This window comes from Ornithorhynchus anatinus, chromosome 3, assembly GCF_004115215.2.
Source record: "Ornithorhynchus anatinus isolate Pmale09 chromosome 3, mOrnAna1.pri.v4, whole genome shotgun sequence".
NCBI classification, from domain to species: Eukaryota; Metazoa; Chordata; class Mammalia; order Monotremata; family Ornithorhynchidae; genus Ornithorhynchus; species Ornithorhynchus anatinus.
Window position 1 is genome coordinate 95,982,450 of NC_041730.1, and position 16,424 is coordinate 95,998,873.

At 43.2% G+C, this 16,424-nt stretch overlaps 1 protein-coding gene across 2 annotated transcripts in view; it reads left to right on the top strand.

Moving 5' to 3' along the window:
* PHYHIPL (phytanoyl-CoA 2-hydroxylase interacting protein like) overlaps positions 1-16,424 on the top strand; it is a 77,504-nt gene that overhangs the window by 24,082 nt on the left and 36,998 nt on the right. The window contains exon 1 of one of the 2 annotated variants that reach the window (XM_039911536.1): positions 1,553-1,571. The exons of the other annotated variant lie outside the window; for it this stretch is intronic. Coding sequence (XP_039767470.1) covers positions 1,568-1,571 — 4 coding nt within the window. The 5' untranslated portion in view covers positions 1,553-1,567. Of the gene's footprint in view, positions 1-1,552; positions 1,572-16,424 lie in introns of those variants that run through there. 2 annotated transcript variants of the gene reach the window in all.

The window sequence follows — 16,424 nt, forward strand, 5'->3', positions numbered from 1 at the left end:
GTGTCTTACAGTCTACAATCCTCAGCATTTGACTCCAAGTTTTCAGCTGGGTTACATCGTCTGAGGTTTTGTTTTGCTGTGTCTTTAAAATATTTCTCCTGTGGCCCATTTTCAATTTCCAAATTTCAGATCTTCAGGTACAAAGTTGCTTTGGGTATCCTGCTGCCATTCATTCTCCTCATGTAGCCCACCAAGTTGTAGCTGCCTTGATGAGAACATGAATTCAATGCTAGGAGAACTTTGCTGAGAAGCATAGAGAAGCAGCATGGCCTAGCGGATAGACCATGGGCCTGGAAGTTAGAAGAACCTGGGTTCTAATTCCAGATCTGCCACATGTCTGCTGTGTGACCTTGGGCAAGTCACTTAACTTCTCCATGCCTCTGTTTCCTCATCTGTAAAAAATGGGAATTAGGACTGTGAGCCCAGTGGAGGACAGGGACTGTGTCCACCCCAGGACATAGTACAGTGTTTGGCACATAGTATATGTTTAACAAATGCCATTATTGTTGTTATTGCTATTATTATTAATAATAATAACGATCTTGTCTTGCCATTTGATATCATGTAAGGCCTGTGAAAAATGCTGATGGGACTGCTCAAGGGGCCAGATGTGGCACCCGGGCAGAGTCCAACTGGAATGTAAGCTCATTGTGGGCAGGGAATGTGTCTGTTTATTGTCATTTTGTATCCTGCGAAGCACTTAGTACAGTGCTCTGAACACAGTAAGCGCTCAATAAACATGAGTGACTGAAATACAAGTGACAGACTAACTGTAGAGGAGGTTGGACAGTGTTACAACATGGCGGGATCTGTAGTTTCATCCGGAGCCTGATGCCACGCGGCCGCCAAACTTTGCCTCACAGCCTTCCAGAGGATCGGCCGGCCTTCTTCACTCGGTTTCCTGTCTACGTTTATATCGGGGCATTAGTGGTCGGTATGCTACCTAGGTAAAGGAGTACTGTGGTAAGGCTTAGATCTGAGTTTCCAGTATAGACTTTGGGTTGTGTGTATGGCTGAGACATCGCCAGGGTTTTCTTTAGACTCGTCACCAATCTCTAATGACGACTGGCCGACTTGAAGTGGTTTAAAATCGTTTACGTGTCCTCTAGGATGTGTGCTTCTATGGTACACTCATCTGCCAACTGCAATTGTTGAATGCCTGCCTCTAGGACTGGCATGGTGCCTCAAGTCAGGTAGCATGGAACCCCATTCATTCAGGCAGGAGGAACATTGGAAAGTAGATGTGGTGGTCATTATGATTGCCGTAGGAGATGGAGTTTCAGTTCTTATCCTCTCCCGAGTCCTGACACTGTTGCGCTATTTCTCGTTGGGGTCGCAGGAGAGGTAAGAAATTCAAGAAGAAATGGAGCAGCAGCTACCATAAAATGGGCACAGGAGCCAGAGATGGGGCCTGGACTGCTTTGGAGACCAAAGCCCTGACTGTAAGTTTTGGTGGGGTGACCAAGATGGTGGAAACGGCAACTAGAACTGCTCTGCCCCTGCTCTCTTGCTCCATAATGAGGACATTGGCTCAGACATCTTTGGATTTTGGACTCTGTGACTAAATATGGGTAGGTGGGCATGTGTTTATGTCTTTACCTGCCTTATCTCCCTAACCCTCAGTGAAGCCGGTCTATTCCATTAATGAGCCAATCAATCAGTGGTATTTATTGAGCACTTACTATGTTCAGTGCACTGTGCTAAAACCTTGGGAGAGCACACTAAAGGAAGAAGTAAATCCCTGCCCTCCTGGAGCGTACAATCTAGCAGGGTAGTAAAGTTATTATAATAGTGGTAGGGAAAGAAATCTGAGCGAAGAAGCTTCTCCCACAACTTTCTTCTGCTTAAAGAGTCTTTGTTATTGTAACGGCAGGATGAGATGATTTTAAATGAGTCTGTTTTATATGTAGAGAGGAGCATTTGAGTGGAACATTTTGCCTTCAGTAGCTGCTCCAGCCCTTAACTGCCTCCGATTTCAATGATATTTCTAGAATTTCAGCCAGATCCTTTCTGATTTAAGAAAAGTCCCACCGACGGCCATTGTGCTGGTAGACATCTCGTTGATTGGTGTTTATTATTTTGCTTCATTCAGCACTACGGGATATGGCTTTTAATGAATTTATTTATCGACTACATGATGAATTTCAAGTTTACTCATCAGACTGCACTGATTCTGCTAGGAATTACCTTCTGTTATACAGACAGAGACGAAATTAGAGGAATGAAAGTGTGCTTGGCAAACCAATACAATGTAGTAGTAATTCTTCATACTCAATTGTCCTCAAGCAGTGTGCCTGCCCTGGAACAGAGCCCGATACGATAAGCCTTCAAAAAGAGGTGTTCCTGGGAATTTTTTCCTAAATAGGGGTCAAATAGGTTAGGAGGAGCATGACAAAATTAAAAATGAATGGAAATATGAAAATTTTTATTCTAATTATATTGCACAACCAATTTGTTGTAGTAGAGTGTATCTATGATAACAGGGAAAAGGGAAGCAGAGCCAAACCCCTAGGAAATCCCCAAATTTCCTTTAAATCATTATTTATCCTTCTCCAGAAAACTTCTATTTGACAGTGCTATCAAGAAGCAAAATAAACATAATGGCATTTTACCTCTTCTCCATGGCTTGCCTGCCCTCTGGTAGAGGGGCTGAAAATAATAATATAATAATAATAATGATAATCAGGATGGTATTGGTTAAGCACTTACCATGTGCCAGGCCCCAAACTCACTACTGTGGTGGATAGAAGCAAATCAGGTTAGACACAGTCCCTGTCCCCTGTGGGACTCACAGTCTTAATCCCCATTTTCCAGATGAGGTAACTGAGGTACAGAGAAGGGATGTGACTTGCCCCAAGTTACACAGCAGACGAGTGGTGGAGCCGGGATTAGAACTGTGACCTTCTGACTCCCAGGCCTGTCCTTTACCCACTACACACTGCTGCTTCTCAACTCTGAAATGTCCGAAAGAGTGTCAGCAATAGTGTAGACAATCAGTGGCGGGGATGATAATGAGGGTAGAAAAGGGAGGAATTGGCTGATCCATAAATTAGATGATCTGCCCCGGAGGAATTGGGATTTGGCTCTTTGGGTCAGTTTTCTAAAAAAAAAAATAATTCTGTGCACGTCTCCTCATTCCTCTCCAAATGTAGCCCATCCATCTTTGTATCAGACAGGATTTTCTCATTATTGACTTTAAGGTGTTCAAACAGCTCTCTCTCCACTACCTATCCTCCCTCCTCTCTTATTACAACTCAGCCCGCATACATCACTCCTCTTATGCCCTCCTATTTATTGTGTGTCCATCTTTTCTCTGTCACTGTTCACCCTATACTTTTACCCTCCCTTTTGCCTGGAACTCCTTCCCTACTTCATATCTACATCTTCAAAGCCCTACTAAAATCATATCTGCTCCAGGAAACTTTCCCTGACTACTCTTTCATCTTCCCACCCATTTCTCCCTCCTTTCGGTATCACCCCTGCACCACTTAAGCACTTTGCTTCCCACCCCACCCCCACAGTACTTATGTACATTCCCTTATCATTTTTTACTTCCCCTAACTGTAGTGTCTACCTCCCCACTAAATTGTAAATTCCTTGAGGGCAAGGTTCATGTCTACCAGCTCTTTTGCATTCTCCCAAGTGCTTAGTACAGTGCTTTGCCCGGAGTAAGTGCTCAGTAAAGTACTATCGATTGACTGACTGAGGCATTTACTCACAAAATGATTTTCCACTCTTTCAGAAATACCTCACAGGAGGGAGCATCTTATCAGAACAAGAAAAGTAGTGTCCAGAAAGAATTTTAAGGGACTCCCGAACGTAAAGTCCCAAGGACCTGGATGATAATAAAATCAGGAGAAACGTAAGAAAAGGGTAGATATGGATGTGAAACCTTTGTCCACCTTTCCCTCAGCCCCACAGCTCTTTTAGATATATCTGTAATTGATTAATTTTAATGTCTATATCCCCCTCTAGACTGTAAGCTCACTGTAGGCAGGGAACACATCTACTGAAACTGTTTATATTGTACTCTCCCAGTCGCTTAGTACAGTGCACTGCACACAATAAGCACTCAATAGATACGATCAGTTGATCGGCTGCAAAAGAAACTCTCCCGATTCTTTAGATCAGACAATATTAAAAGGCAGGGGCTGTCAACTGGGAGTCAGAAAAACAGTCAGACAATCAGACTGTCATGATACTTGACTTTCGAGTGTCCATCCTTGACTAGGAACTCTGTATTCAAAATTCGTTTGAGAAGAACTGTATTTTCAAGCTTTTTGGACTTGTTTGGAATTTATAGTCTTAATTCCAAAGGAAGAGAGAGGTGAGAAGTGAATTTGACAGCTTGAAAAATGCTTCAGCTTGCTCTCAAAATGGCTTCGCTGCTCGTGCCAGCTCTATTGTTGATCTCATAGAGGTGACGGAACTTCTTCGTCCTTTTATGCAATTTCTTTTCCACTCTGGTCTACATTCCAGATTCTAACTGCACAGGAGATATGGAGTGAATTCTTCTTTTTCACTTAATCCTGTTTTGATTCAACTTCGAAGGTGACGATCACATCTGTTTGAAAATGGATTAGTTCATTTAACTTGGAATTTAACTCTTGGATATAGCGGAGAAATTAGGTTATAAACAGGAGCATTGAAGCACTACTGCTATGGCACCTCAGCCGATCACAGTAAAACTGGCATTCTGGGTGTATTCTTCAGCTGAGTGTTGTGTGTAAAGGGTGAGTAGAGCAGATAAGCGGTTCAGGAATTTTGATGCTTCAACTATTAAGTAAACTTCGATTAATTTAAAAACTGGTTTATTGGTACTGGTGATATGTGGTACTGAGGTAGTCATATTATATTTCTTTGATGCTAGGACTTGCTCTTCCTGGAATATATGAATTCCTAGCTGTTCTGTATGTGTACTATTTCCCATAATATTATTATGGTTTAATTTCCATTTTTCCCTTTTTTAGCTCAGAAACTGTGGGGTATCAGCAGAATACAAATAGAAAAGAACGGCTTCAGAGGTGATGCTTTCAGAGATATTTCATTTGGAAGCTTTAAAAACACTGCAACTCGTTCAGTCACTGTAGTATGTCTAATAAGTATAGTATTTGATATTAGTCTTCATGAAGATTCCTTGACAAATGAATTATCTATTAAAACATTCTTACATGAACATAAAAACAGAGTCAGCTACGTCATCTCAAATTGAGGAAGAGGAGTGTTTCTGGTTTGTATGGGTAAGATATGGGTTTATTTCGCATCTCTATGACCTAGACAAGATAGTAGACACTACTATAAATGTTCTGAAAATTAGGAGGTGCTGCTACTATGAGGGAGAACCAAAAAATAATTTCAAAGGATACTCTTAAAAGTTAGCTAGAAGGGGAACAAAATTGGGTTTGAAAATGTAAACTAGTTATAAATGAAGAAAATTACTGCTATGAAATAGCTCATAAAACATGCTTTGATGACACAAATGATCTCTCATGTCATCTTTGAATGTGAAAGTCAGCCTTACACAAACGTGTCTACTTTTCATTTTGAGCAGAAATATAAGGAGAATGAGGGCTGGAAGGACCAGACTTCAAAGAACTAATGGGCCAGCAAGTTATCATGTTGGGGCTTTTTAGATCCAATTAGAAACTCTCAGTTCTTTTTAGACATCTGGGAGAGGCATAGCTAGGAGTGTAGTTCAAAAAGCTGTGGGGGTAATCACTTCCATCATTTCAATGAAATTGGCAGTTCTGGACATATATATTTATACCATGTGTGTGTGTATGAAATATGTAATGATTAATTAAGCACTTACTATTTGCCAAACACTGGAATAGGTACAAGATAATCAGATTAAATACAGTCCCAGTCCTTCCCAGGGCTCACAACTTCAGAAAGGAGAATAGCTTTTTGCCCCCATTTTACAGATGAGGAAACTAAAATACTGAGTAGTTAAGTCCTTTGTCCAAGGTCACTCAACTAGCACGTGACACATTTGGAAGTACAACCCAGGTCTCCCGACTTCATCTTGTGCTTTTTCCACTCTGACACTCTGCTGATATATTGTAAGGTCAGAAAGGACTTTAAGGACGCAAATTTAGATAGGCACTCCCCGGAGTCCTAGTAGAGGAGGGAAAAAGAGTTTTGATGTGAGTTTTGAGACTGTTTAGATTGAAATGTCACAGCACATCCCAATAGCTTGTGATCTCTTGCAGAACAAGTGAATTCACCTCTGGAAAATAGTGTTCAGTTTGTAGGCAAGTCAGAACCAGATAAATATCAGAAAATTAGAAGAATTGCTTGGGAAAAGCTCATTACAACTAGTAAGGAGATGGAAGAGACTAACTTTGAGATATTAGCAGAAGCTATTTTTATATATATGTTGCCCTATTGAGAACTCTGTTAACATGATCATCATTGTTCGGGAAAACCTAATGGCCCAATCAAGTAAATCTCAGTGCTCATTTACATTTATAAACATACCATTAATTCCCAAAGGAAAGTGTAATCATTTCCTTTGAGCATTTTGGGGTGTAAATGCCTAACAGGAGAAACGATTATCTTAGCATAATTCAGGCTGAGGGGAAATTGAGCAAAGGTAAAGAAGAGAAAGAAGTCCCGTTCGCCTTGGGATAGTCCAGTCTGAAGATCTTTAGAGGGGTCTAATGCAGGCACCAGCAGTTTTATGTAGATGCCGTGCTCTTGCCCTTGCTAGAAGCAAGCTCTCTGTGGGCAGGGGTTTTGTCTGTTCACTGTTATATTGTCCGCTCCCAAGGGAATAGTACAGTGCTCTGCACACAGTAAGCTCTTAATAAAGATGACTGACAGACTAAGTTCAGAGACTGAAGTGGATAGGGTGAGAACCAGCTGCTGCAGATGCAGCTTGGTTCCCGCCACTTGTTTGGAGCAACAGCTCCCAGATGCTGCACTATTTTTCGAGTCCCAAACCCCAGAAGTGGGGAGAGCGCTACAGAGCAGGCTGGAAGGTTCTAGAAACTCCATCAGAAGCAGCAGCTGAGGCCTCTGGAGAGTTGGGGCGGGACCCAACTCTACTACTTGGGCAAGTTAACCTCTCTGTGCCCCAGTCCCCGTTAGACTGTAAGTTCCCTTTAGGCAGGGAACATGTCTACAACTTTACTGTACACTTTCAGGTGCTCAGTACAATGCTCTGCACACAGTAAGCACTCAATAAATATGATTGATTTATTTTTTGATGGATTTTCTCATCTGTAAAAAGTGGACAACTTCCCTGGTGTCTTTCTTTCTTAGGCTGTGAACTCTGTGTTCAACAGGGATTGTCTTTGATTCTATATACAACCCAATATAGTAAATGCTTAGTAAATGCATCCAATGTTATCATAGTTATTCTGGGGAGGGCCAAGAGACAAAACAACTATTTTTCATCCCAGAGGAGCATCAAGACCTAGTGAAAAGAGCAAGGGCCTGGGAGACAGAGGACTTCGGTTTTAATTCCCACTCTGCCACTTACCTGCTATGTGGGACGAGGACAGTAGCCGATCTGAAGGGTTGTATCTACCCCAGCTCTTAGTACAGTGTGTGGTTCATAGAAGGGACTTAACAAATACCCCAGTTATTATTATTATTATTAGTTTCTACTACTGTAAATGAATCTGAGTTAATGTACAGTGGTTAAGATTCAAGGAATTCAGCTTCAGGACTATGGACTATGGACTATGCAGCAACAATGAAACGAGATTTGAGGAGTGTTGCTAAGAATCATTTCTATCATCATCTCGTTATGATGATTTTGTATAGTAGAGAGTAATAGAATAAAAGGTAAACGGTTAAAAATGAAATGAGAGTCATTCTGGAATGCAATCTGACCACCACGGAAAGGCTATCACGCGGAAACTAAATAAGTGAAAAACATTAATGATCTGAGTTAGAACGACAAGCATATTTTCAGGCTTAAAATGGCTTAAACATAAAGCAGGAACCTCAATATATTATAAGTATTTCAAGTTTTGTTGAAAAAATGATCAACGAATTAGTGAGAAGAGACTAGAAAGTTTTATGATACAATAATGTATTTTCTACTGAAAGGAGATTGGAGGATATAATAATGATTATTAAGAAGATAGGTGAGTTGGAGTTAATTGCCTTTTCTTTACATGTGGGAGCTCTAAAAGACTCAGTGGAGGAAAACATAATGACAGTATCTTGTTTTCAAATTAATTTAGCTCCATGAAAGAAAAGTGCTTAATAAATCCAATAAATAGCCATTTTTCATAGAGGTAATAACATGTGAAACTTGATGACGATGCCGGTAGTGAGATTTTCTCAGTGTGTGTGTGTATGGGAGTGGCTGTGAAAGTGTCTTCGACATCACGACATATTAAAGATTGTCCTTTGTTGCCGAAGGATTCCCTGCCCAGCATTGACCCCCCCCCCCCCCCAGCACTTGGAGTTTGTAGGCAGTTGTCACAGATTGGATCCAATAAAGGCTTATTTGTCCCCAGTTAGGCCTCACTGTTAGGAAGATGCAGACACCAACCCAGTGTTTCCTCCAACAGATGCCTCAGAGCCAAAAGCCCTCCACTCTTGCAGTCTTCTCTCAAAATGGCAGCCAGCCCCCAAACCCCAAAAGATAGTAATTATAATAATTATGGTATTTGTTAAGCTCTTACTATGTGCCAGTCACTGTACTAAGCCCGGGGTGGATACAGGCCAATCATCCTCATTTTCCAGATGAGGTAACTGAGGCACAGAGAAGTGAAATGGCTCGCCCAAGGCCACACAGGAGGTGTGGCAGAGCTGGAATTAGAACCCATAGCCTTCTGACTCCCAGACCTGTACTCTATCCACTATGCCATGCTGCCCACTACTACATGATTTTATCCAGTCTTTGTCACAGACCCCCAGTATTAGCATCCTATATCTTTCTCTGGCCTTTCTCCTGCTGCTCAGTCCTGATGATTCCATGACATTCACATCTTGTTGATTCTTTTAGACTGTAAGCTCCTCGTGGGCAGCCAACACGTGTCTACCAACTCTACTGAACTCTTCTACGCACTTAGTACACTGATCTGCGCACAGTAAATGCTCAAATGCGATTGTTTGATTCCTTGAAGATCACAGATACGCTTCTTTCACATCCTTTATCTTCAGTCTTGGAAATGGATAGTTCTGGACTCTCCTCATGGGTCAGTGTCTTGAGAGGAGGGGCCGTCTGCCTATCTGAAGGTTCAACCAGACGTGAATGATTCATCAGCTCCCTGATGGCTATGAGTGATTCTTTGGTTCTGCTTCTTATTGTTCCCGGGGCCCCTGTCCCTGAGCTGGCCTGGTTTGGGGGCCCAGTTTCAGGATCTTAAATTTCGTGGTTACAATTTATCAAGAATAGCTGGGAATACAGAAGGTGCCCCTCGCTCCCGTGCCAATCAAATTAGGAATGGAGGAGGGGGGAGGGCAGAGATTGGATAAACTGAGGCCAGAAGCCGGAATGGCCTAAGGGCACAGGGGATAAATACCTGCCGACCCTACTTAAAACTCACCTCCTCCAAGAGGCCTTCCCAGACTGAGCTCCCCTTCTCCCTCTACCACCCCCCCTTCACCTCTCCGCAGCTTAACCCTCTTTTCCCCCCATCTCCCTCTGCTCCTCCCCCTCTCCCTTCCCATCCCCTCAGCACTATCCTCGTCCGCTCGACTGTATATATCTTTATCACCCTATTTATTTTGTTTATTTTGTTTAATGAGATGTACATCACCCTGATTCAATTTAGTTGCCATTGTTTTTACGAGATGTTCTTCCCCTTGACTCTATTTATTGCCATTGTTCTTGTCTGCCTGTCTCCCCCATTAGACTGTAAACCCATCAAAGGGCAGGGACTGTCTCTATCTGTTGCCAATTTGTCCATTCCAAGCGCTTAGTACAGTGCTCTGCACATAGTAAGCGCTCAATAAATACTATTGAATGAATGAAGAATCCTTTTCTTCGTAGATAGGGAGCAGACAGTCTTTTATACACACACACACACACACACACACACTCTCTCTCTCTCTCTCTCTCTCTTTCTTTCTCTCTCTCTCTCTCTCGCCCCATCCCTCCCCCTCCCAGGTGACGGGGAGAAGAAATCTTAATAAATTAACTTTTCACCCTCTGATTTGTTGTCATGTTCTCACCCTTTTGCTCTTCCTCCTCCTCATCCCCAGTCGCTATCGCAGCTTACAATTATATGGTTCAAAAAATAATCTTTTACTTTCTCAAAAATCAGAGGGAGATAATTATGCCATGGAAGAAATTAGGCAAATAAATATGTTAAACATAAATATGTGCAAAAAATTAATTCATAAAGACTTGGGATAGTGAAAGGGTTTGTATGACTTAGAGGGTTGGGAATTATTTGGGGAAGGCTGGCTGGAGAAAGTGGGATTTTAGGTGTGCTTTGAATGTGAGCAGAGCTGAGACCTGTTGAATTCAGAGTGCACGGGCGGGAATTCCAAGCGAGGACAATATGTTAGGAGAGTCAAGACCGTTCCTCCCAAACAAGCCTTTTACCTGTGCCCGTAAGAGAGAAAGCTGAGGAATAGTGAGTGAAGGAAGCTCTAGACGGTAAGATCACTGTGGGCAGGGAATGTGTCTGCTTTTTGTTGCATTGTACTCTCCCAAGCGCTTAGTACAGTGCTCTGCACACGGTAAGCACTCGATAAATATGATTGACTGAGAGAAGGTTTGGTGGTGAGCATTAAAGCTGATTGGGAAGCCCTTTTTTGTATGAAGGCATCCAGTGGATGGTTTTAAAGAGAGATATGGAGAAGCAGCGTGGCTCAGTGGAAAGAGCCCCGGCTTGGGAGTCCCAGGGCATGGGTTCGAATGCCGGCTCTGCCACTTGTCAGCTGTGTGACTGTGGGCAAGTCACTTAACTCCTCTGTGCCTGTTACTTCATCTATAAAATGGGGATTGACTGTGAGCCTCACGTGGGACAACCTGATTCCCCTGTATCTACCCCAGCGCTTAGAACGGTGCTCTGCACATAGTAAGCGCTCAACAAGTACCAGCGCTATTATTAAGTGCGCTGAGTGATGCTTACAGAAGAAGAGCCTTACAGCAGCATGTGATATAGATTGTGGGGAGAGGCTGGAGGCAGGGAGATCAACAAGGAGATTGATGCAGTTATCAAAAGCTTGGACTACATTGGTAGCTTTTTGAGGTGGAGAGGAAGTTGTGGATCCAGAAGACAACTAACAAGAACCGGCAGGATTTGGAAGTAAGTTGAATGTGAGAGATGAAAGACAGCGAGGATTAGAGCGTGACATTGAGGTTGTGGGCTTCTGGGATTGGAAGTAAGCTGTTGTTATCAATTGAGATGGAAAAGTTAAGAGAAGTAGGTTTAGGGGGAAACATGAGTAGTTATTATTACTATCATTATTATTACAGCTTGGCGCAGTGGAAAGAGCCTGGGCTTCGGAGTCAGAGGTCATGGGTTCGACTCCCGGCTCTCCCACTTGTCAGCTGTGTGACTGTGGGCGAGTCACTTAACTCAGTTTCCTCGTCTGTAAAATGGGGATTAACTGTGAGCCTCATGTGGGACAACCTGATGACCCTGTATCTACCCCAGCGCTTAGAACAGTGCTCTGCACATAGTAAGCGCTTAACAAATACCAACGTTATTATTATTATTATTAAGCACTTACTATGTGTCAAGCATGGTTCTAAGCCCTGGGTAGATACAAGTTAATCAAGTTGGTCAAATTCCCTGTCCCACATGGGGTTCGACGTCTAAGTAGGAGGAAATAGGATTTAATCCCCATTTTTCAGTTGAGGAAACAGAGGCACAGACAAGTCAAATGACTCACCCGAGGTCACGCAGCACACAGTCGGCAGAGACAAGATTAGAACCCAGGTCCTCCGATTCCCAGGCTCGTGCTCTTTTCACTAGTCCTGCTGACTCTCACTGGGCCGTGCCGTTTTAGTTCCGATTAGATATTTTGAGTTCGAGATCTAGGAGGGACAGCGGAGTGGAAATGTCTTGGAGGCAAGCGGAAAGACGGGACTGTAAGTAGATGAAGGGTCAGGGCTGCCCTCCTTCAGATCTGCCTCCAGTGGCACTGTTATATTTTTGACCAAATAATAATAATAATAATAATAATAATGTTGGTATTTGTTAAGCGCTTACTATGTGCCGAGCACTGTTCTAAGCGCTGGGGTAGACATAGGGGAATCAGGTTGTCCCACGTGGGGCTCACAGTCTTAATCCCCATTTTACAGATGAGGGAACTGAGGCCCAGAGAAGTTAAGTGACTTGCCCACAGTCACACAGCCGACAAGTGGCAGAGCTGGGATTTGAACTCATGAGCCCCGACTCCAAAGCCCATGCTCTTTCCACTGAGCCACGCTGCTTCTCCAAGGAAGCTGCTTGGAGAAGCTGCTGCTTCTCCTGCTATTTCACCAGGAAATAGCACTTCCTGGTGCCATTTCATTATTCCATTTTGGAATAGAAATCTATTTGACATCTCTGCTGCAACTCCCTTCTGCGTCAGCCTGACTTGCTCCCATTATTCATCCCCCTTCCCAGCCCCACAGCACTTACGTACGTTTATGTAATTTTATTTATATTCATGTCTGTCTCCCCCTCTAGACTGTGGGCTTGTTGTGGGCAGGGAATGTGTCTGTTATATTGTATTCTTCCAACCTCCTCCAAGAGGCCTTCCCAGACTGAGCTTCCCCTTTTCCCTCTGCTCCCCCTCCGCCCTCTGCTCCCTCCCCCTTCCCCCCTTCACCTCCCCTCAGCTAAGCCTCCTTTCCCTCTGCTCCTCCCCCGCCTTCCCCTCCCTCAGCACTGTGCTCATTTGTATATATTTTTATTACCCTATTCATTTTGTTAATGATGGTGTTGCTATTTGTTAACTTACTATGCGCCGAGCACGCTTCTGAGCGCTGGGGGAGGTACAGGGTAATCAGTTTGTCCCACGTGAGGCTCACAGTTAACCCCCATTTTACAGACGAGGTCACTGAGGCACAGAGAAGTGAAATGACTTGCCCACAGTCACACAGCTGACAAGCGGCAGAGCCAGGATTTGAACCCGTGACCTCTGACTCCCAAGCCCGGGCTCTTGCCACTGAGCCACGCTGCTTCTCTGATGAGGTGTACATCCCCTTGATTCTATTTACCGTGATTAAGTTGTCTTGTTTTTGTCCGTCTATGTCCCCGGATAAGACTGTGAGCCCGTCAATAGGCAGGGATTGTTTCTATCTGTTGCCGAATTGTACATTCCAAGCGCTTAGTACAGTGCTCTGCACATAGTAAGCGCTCAATAAATACTATTGAATGAAAAGTGCTTAGTACAGTGCTTTGCCCACAGTTTTAGTGGCCAATAAATATGACTAACAATTACTTGATATATTACTATGCCAAGGTGGTATGTCTTCTGCTGCCGTTTCCCAATTGTCCATATCTAGGCCACAAAATTTGAGTTTTTACTTCGTCTTTGAAACATCACTTTTGGCTTCTCGGTGCGGTTACCTTATTTCAGCTCCGAGTGAGAAGCTTTTTGGATATCCCTTTGTCTTTGATTCTTTGTACAGAATGCTCACACATTTAGTGAAGGTGTGATGTGAAATCTGATCACTGTAGTGGCACACAATTGCCCAGCTGCATTGCAAAAGAATTGTACAAATGAGACAAAAACAACACCAGAAGCGGCAAAGAAGAAGAGCAAGTCTTTGTGTGAGTGCCGGCCAGTGAGAACTGGGGAGTCTTTTTGTCCTTTTTGGTCACACGTATACCTCAGGTGAATTTCCTCCCCTTGATAATAGTAATAATAATAATGTTAGTATTTGTGAAGTGCTTACTATGTACAGAGCACTGTTCTAAGCGCTGGGTTAGATACAGGGTAATCAGGTTGTCCCATGTGAGGCTCACAGTTAATCCCCATTTTACAGACGAGGTCACTGAGGCACAGAGAAGTGAAGTGACTTGCCCACGGTCACACAGCTGTCAAGTGGCAGAGCGCCGGGATTCGAACCCATGACCTCTGACTCCCAAGCCCGTGCTCTTTCCACTGAGCCACGCTGCTTCTCTAAGGTGCTTCTCTAAGGACACCCTTAGGTATCTGCAGCGTGGCTCAGTGGAAGGAGCCCGGGCTTGGGAGTCAGAGGTCGTGAGTTCTAATCCCAGTTCCGCCACATGTCAGCTGTGTGACCTTGGGTAAGTGACTTAACTTCCCTGTGCCTCAGTTACCTCAGCTCTAAAATGGGGATGAAGTCTGTAAGCCCCACCTGGGACAACTTAATTCCCTTGTATCCACCTCAGTGCTTAGAACAGTGCTTGGCGCATAGTGCTTAACAAATACCAACATCATCATTATTATTCTTTGAGCACATATGACAACTCAGTCTGTGGATGAGGAAAGTTTAAGCATGAATGACGGTGTGACTAAAAGGACCTTGTTTGACCGATATTCCAACTAAACTGAAAAGTGAGAAATGAAGCCTAAAGAGGCTTTCATGACTGCAGTGTGAATGGTTTTTTTACGCTACTGCTTTACATGGAACAAATTAGTCGATCATATTTATTGAGTGCTTACTGTGAGCAGAGTACTCTACTAAGGAAAACAACGTGGCTCAGTGGAAAGAGCCCGGGCTTGGGAGTCAGAGGTCACGGGTTCGAATCCCGCCTCCGCCCCCTCGTCAGCTGTGTGACTGTGGGCCAATCACTTAACTTCCCTGTGCCTCAGTTACCTCGTCTGTAAAATGGGGATTAACTGTGAGCCTCACGTGGGACAACCTGATTACTCTGTATCTACCCCAGCGCTTAGAACAGTGCTCTGCACATAGTAAGCTCTTAACAAATACCTACATTATTATTATTAAGAGTTGGGGAGAGTACAACAACAGAGTTGAGAGACATGATGATAATGGTAAGGATGGTATTAATTAAGTGCTTACTGTGTGTCAAGCACTGTTCTAAGCACTAGGGTAGATACAAGTTAATCAGGTTGGACACAGTCCCTGTCCCACATGGGCCTGACAGTCTTAATCCCCATTTTACAGAGGAGGTAACTGAGGCACAGAGAAATTAGACTTGCCGAAGGTCGTACAGCAGACCAGCGGTGAAGCCGGGATTAGAACCTTGGTCCTTCTGACTCCCTGGCCCATGCCCTATCCACTAGGCCACGATACTTCCCTGACATGTTTTCTACTCACGAGGAGCTTACGGTCTCGAGGGGGAGACAGACATTGAAATAATGGATATCTACGTAAGTGCTGTGGGGCGGAGAGTGGGATGAGTAAAGGCTACAAATCCAAGTTTGAGAGTGATGTAGATGAAAGAGGGAGTAGGGGACGTGAGTCTTCATTGGGGAAGTTACTTAGTCCAGTTTTTGCCCAAACAGGACCATTCCTGAACCATCCCAGAAAGATAGACACTTCGAAGACATTGAGTAAGGAATATTTTTCCACTTCCTCTGGAAGCTCAGAATTGTTTAAACAGATCTCGCCAATAGAAAGTCCTTAAATTAATTAGTAAATCATTGGTATTTATGCAGCATTTGCTGTGTGCAGAGCACTCTACTAAATGTTTGGGAGATTGATTGGGAGAGTATAATATAGTATCAATCACATATTTATTGGGCGCTTACTTGAGCAGAGAAGTGTACTAAGCACTCGGGGAAGTACGATATAAAAGAGTTGGTAGTGGTCGGCGTTTTCCCTGCCTAACAGGAGCTTATAAACCCTATCTACCCCCCTATAAAACCTGCTGTAGTGGATATTTTTAAAGAATTAAAAGCTAGCTTTTGATGGAAGGTCAAATGATTATAAAGGGTGAAAATTTCTTTCATAATGAAAGAAGGCACAATGGTCTTTTTACTGATAATTGCATCATTTCACTAAAACACCTTAGTTTCTAGGACCATCTAGAATCCAATTATTTTTTAACAAAGTAATTTTGTTTCATGGCAAAGGGTGCCACATAAGCAAATATTATTGGTATAATTTTCTATTATTTTCAGTTTAGTGCTGTTGATAGAAATGTTGCCTTTGAATTGATTGCTTTGGCAAGCCCCTCTTTCCCTCAGGAGCATTTTAAAACACATACAAAGGCATTCATTTGAGCTTTGCCTTTGGTCAAAGCTTCAAAATCACTTCATTCAAAGTCACTTTAACAACGTACTCCCAGACTTTAGAATCTGGTGTTTTAAATGCAACAGGGTAGCTAGAATGACCTTAAAATAAACAAGCACTGCAACAAAGGAAACTGCATTTGTCGGGAAATTTATGCCTAGATTTATTTGCCCATGAGGCACCCATATCCTTTCTTTTATTTTATTGTATTTTGTGGTATTTAGCTGCTTTCCTATGTGCCAGGCACTGTACTAAGCGCTGGGAAAGATACAAGCTAATCAGCTTGGACTTAGTCTATGTCCCATATGGGGTCCCCAGTCTTAATCCACATTTTACAGATGAG